General features: G+C 34.6%; 1 protein-coding gene across 1 annotated transcript in view; it reads right to left on the reverse strand.

The window, feature by feature from the left end:
- Nucleotides 1-305: 305 nt before the first annotated feature.
- The window catches only part of LOC107691978 (DNA polymerase nu-like), a 59,101-nt gene continuing 55,683 nt past the window's right edge, over nt 306-3,723 (reverse strand). The window contains exons 19-22 of the mRNA XM_016490852.1: nt 3,143-3,218; nt 1,719-1,786; nt 1,073-1,134; nt 306-716 (exon numbers count right to left, since the gene is read on the reverse strand). Coding sequence (XP_016346338.1) covers nt 624-716; nt 1,073-1,134; nt 1,719-1,786; nt 3,143-3,218 — 299 coding nt within the window. The 3' untranslated portion in view covers nt 306-623. The remainder of the gene's footprint in view (nt 717-1,072; nt 1,135-1,718; nt 1,787-3,142; nt 3,219-3,723) is intronic.

Consider the following 3,723-nt stretch of genomic DNA (forward strand, 5'->3'; position numbering starts at 1 on the left):
ACAGACGGACACTGAAAATCTGGGTCAGTGTGTGTGTGTAGACTGTGTACACATGAGACAGAGATACAGCAAAAGGCAAGTGGGTTGCTGCGAAGAGAGTTGTGAGGTGCCGTGAAAACGGAAGAGATAAGATTAACGCGTTTAAAATGGAGTGAGCGAGACTCACTAAATGAGGACTGAGTTTATTTATATTCATCAGGAGACAGACGTTCCAACACAGCAGCTGAGAAACAGATAGCAGCACCATCAGCTCACCAAGCCAATAATACATATGAAATTAAGTCATCTTGATCACAAAGGCCCATATTTATTATTTGTTGAAAGATGTATTGAAGAGCATGTCAACATAAGATGTACAAACAGTGTAAATGAACCAAAAAAACTGATTTAATAGCTACTTCTATTTTCGTGCAAAGAGATACTAGCTTCTAACGGTGAGAAGAACCGAATCCAACAGTAAAAGGATAAAAATGAATCAAGAGAAGCCCCCCACCCCCCAAAAGAACTGGTTCGATCCAGCTTGCTCCTACCATTGCTCTCAGATACATCAGTGAGAAACAAGAATTGGGAACTGCAGCTGCCCGGTTACCATAGTTACGGGATGGAGAGGAAGAGCGGGAGACTCAGAGAGAAGTAGCTGTAGTGGTGCAGGGGAGGTTCAAGTCGCACAATGAACCCCATGATGGTCCTGTGGACAATGAGACTTTGAGGGGCACCTGAAAATAGAGAGAAAAGAACTGGGATCATTAGAGTGCCTGATCTACATCTGCTGCATCATTTAGTTTTACGGTAATTTAAAGCCAGGCTGTAGGAAGGAAGGCCGTCTGGAAATGCAGTGCAGTTTAATTAGGTTACCAATCAAAACCTATGACATCGCCTTTATAGAGGACAAATCTGTTTGAAAGTCTGTATGATTTGATTAAGGCTTCTATTAGAGCTATAAAATGTGTCTAAAGCAACAAGGAAGAAACTAAATAGATCACGGCTTGTTACTTTCTCTACAACCAGAAGCTCTTTCTTGTACTAAGATAAATTGACCATCATTTAAATGAAGTTGTGGGTGTTCACTTACAGAGAGATTCACTCCCAAATTTTCAATGTGCTGAAGAGATTCCATGGTCTTCTTCACCAACACTGTTCACCAACAGAATATTCACAGTATTTAAATGGCCAGTGCTTTTGTCTCTAAACTAACTGATCTAATTTAGTCCCATACCATCTCATAAAAGATTTAACAATTAAATATTTTGAGTAAAATATTAGTTATGCTGTATTGACAGCATTTGTAGCTTAATGTTGTTTACTATCAGTGTCATTACCTTCGTTATATTCATTATGTTCGCTAACTGAAATAAAGCTGAAATAAAATAAGTTGAAGTACTAAAAAATAAAACGAGTTGAAACACTAAAATTACTAACTGAAAATAAATGAAAATGGAAAATAAATAAAAACTACAACTGAACCAAAAAAAAATAAATAAATAATAAAAGTAACTAAAAAATGTCTAAAATGTAAACAAAAATATAAATTTGAAATAGAAATATAAAAGCTAATTCAAAATATTAATAAAAACTTTAATAGTATATAAATAATACTAAAATAAGACCACAGAAAAAAATGAGAGATTATTCACTCAGAACTAATTGAAATGACCTTGTATTTCACCCAAATTATTTCTTTCATGTTCATATAACAGGACATGTGCGGTCTCCCTCACCAGCAAACTGCTCCAATTGTGAGAACTCCACTTCAAACAGCAGCTCATCATGGATTTGAGCCACCAGCCTAAAAAGATAAAGACACACAGAAACTAGATCAGAACTATCAATCTTAATGTGGAGATATAATAACCAGACTGTGACCACCAACCCATGATGTGTTTAGTTTCTGGAGTGTGACGGCAAAATTACATTAGATGTGTCAAGTTTTCTTATTGCTCTACACTGGTCTGGAAGCCATCTATTGCAGACACATCTCCTAATGCTCGCTGAACAGAATAGAAAGAGACTTGGAGGGAGGGGCGAGGAGAAAGAACGAAGAAGGAGGGACAGGGAGATGCTAACAAAGATAAATTACTTTAATATATAGAGCTGCACAGCAAGTTGAGTGATTCACACAGATGGGCTGAGGGAGAAAAAGAGAATGAGAAAATCAGGGATGTGTAGAAAAAGAATAAAAGGAAAGGCATCCTTGGATAAGAAATATTGTATTAGCATATGTAAAAATTAATATAAACCTAGATTAATAAATGCTGCGAAAACAATTTTCTTTGTTAGTGAATGACGCAATAGAATGCATTAGAGGGATGGTTTACCAAACTAAATAAATAAATAAATAAAAATTCTGCTTTCATTTAGTCACCATCATATGGAAGCCCGTTTCCGACACATTTGAGAAAAAATATAATTCTGTAAGTCATAATAATGAAAAAACTCTCTAAAAATTATGACTTAGTATCTCGTTATATTGAGAAACTTTCTCGTAATAATGACTTAGTTTCTCGTAATGAGAAACTTTCTCGTAATAATGACTTATTTTCTCGAAATAATTACTTATTTTCCCATAATAATGAGAAACTTTCTCGTAATAATGACTTATTTTCTCGAAATAATTACTTATTTTCCCATAATAATGAGAAACTTTCTCGTAATAATGACTTATTTTCTCGAATGACTTATTTTCTCATAATAATGAGAAACTTTCTCGTAATAATGACTTATTTTCTCGAATGACTTATTTTCTCATAATAATGAGAAACTTTCTCGTAATAATGACTTATTTTCTCGAATGACTTATTTTCTCATAATAATGAGAAACTTTCTCGTAATAATGACTTATTTTCTCGAATGACTTATTTTCTCATAATAATGAGAAACTTTCTCGTAATAATGACTTATTTTCTCATAATAATGAGAAACTTTCTCGTAATAATGACTTATTTTCTCGAATGACTTATTTTCTCATAACAATGAGAAACTTTCTCGTAATAATGACTTATTTTCTCATAATAATGAGAAACTTTCTCGTAATTCTGTAAAATGTTACTGCATTTCCCATATTCAAAATGTATTATTCAGGTACACTTGAGATTATAAGAGAGGGAGGGAGTGGAAAGTTGGACGGATGAACGGATGGATGTACCTGGCAGTATAAGAGGCAGAAGCCACTTGAGAGCAGATTTTGATCATTGCCATTTTGGCTAGGTCTGCAGCTGAGCCTGATGGGACACACACAGCCAGCATGTGCAAGTTTGGGAACCCCTTGCAGAATCTGTGAAAATGTGAATAATTTTAATTAAATAATAATTAAAGAGCCTTATTTGAAGATCAAGGTAAATTGTACTTAAAGTGCCCCTATTATGGGTAATGAAAGGTTCATATTTTGGTTTTGGGAGTCCCCAACAACAGGTAATGGTTCACCCAATTTCTTCAAAACGTGCATTAAGAAATGAAATGCCGTTGTGTGTTGCTCAGAGACGGAGACAAACAGTTCTGCTTTGTATTTATATTTTCGTTGGCAAAATTAAGCAAACCAGACAACATTGTGTCTAAAATAACACAATAATAAATATTAACTTACTGAACCGTTGTATAAGATCAGTATCACATCTGCACTCGTGTGATATTGCACTTAGCACTTAGCCTGAGTGATATTGCTTAAAGGGGTCATATGATGCGATTTCAAGTTTTCCTTTCTCTTTGGAGTGTTACAAGCTGTTTGTG

Source organism: Sinocyclocheilus anshuiensis, unplaced genomic scaffold (assembly GCF_001515605.1).
Source record: "Sinocyclocheilus anshuiensis isolate Anshui unplaced genomic scaffold, SAMN03320099.WGS_v1.1 scaffold426, whole genome shotgun sequence".
NCBI classification, from domain to species: domain Eukaryota; kingdom Metazoa; phylum Chordata; class Actinopteri; order Cypriniformes; family Cyprinidae; genus Sinocyclocheilus; species Sinocyclocheilus anshuiensis.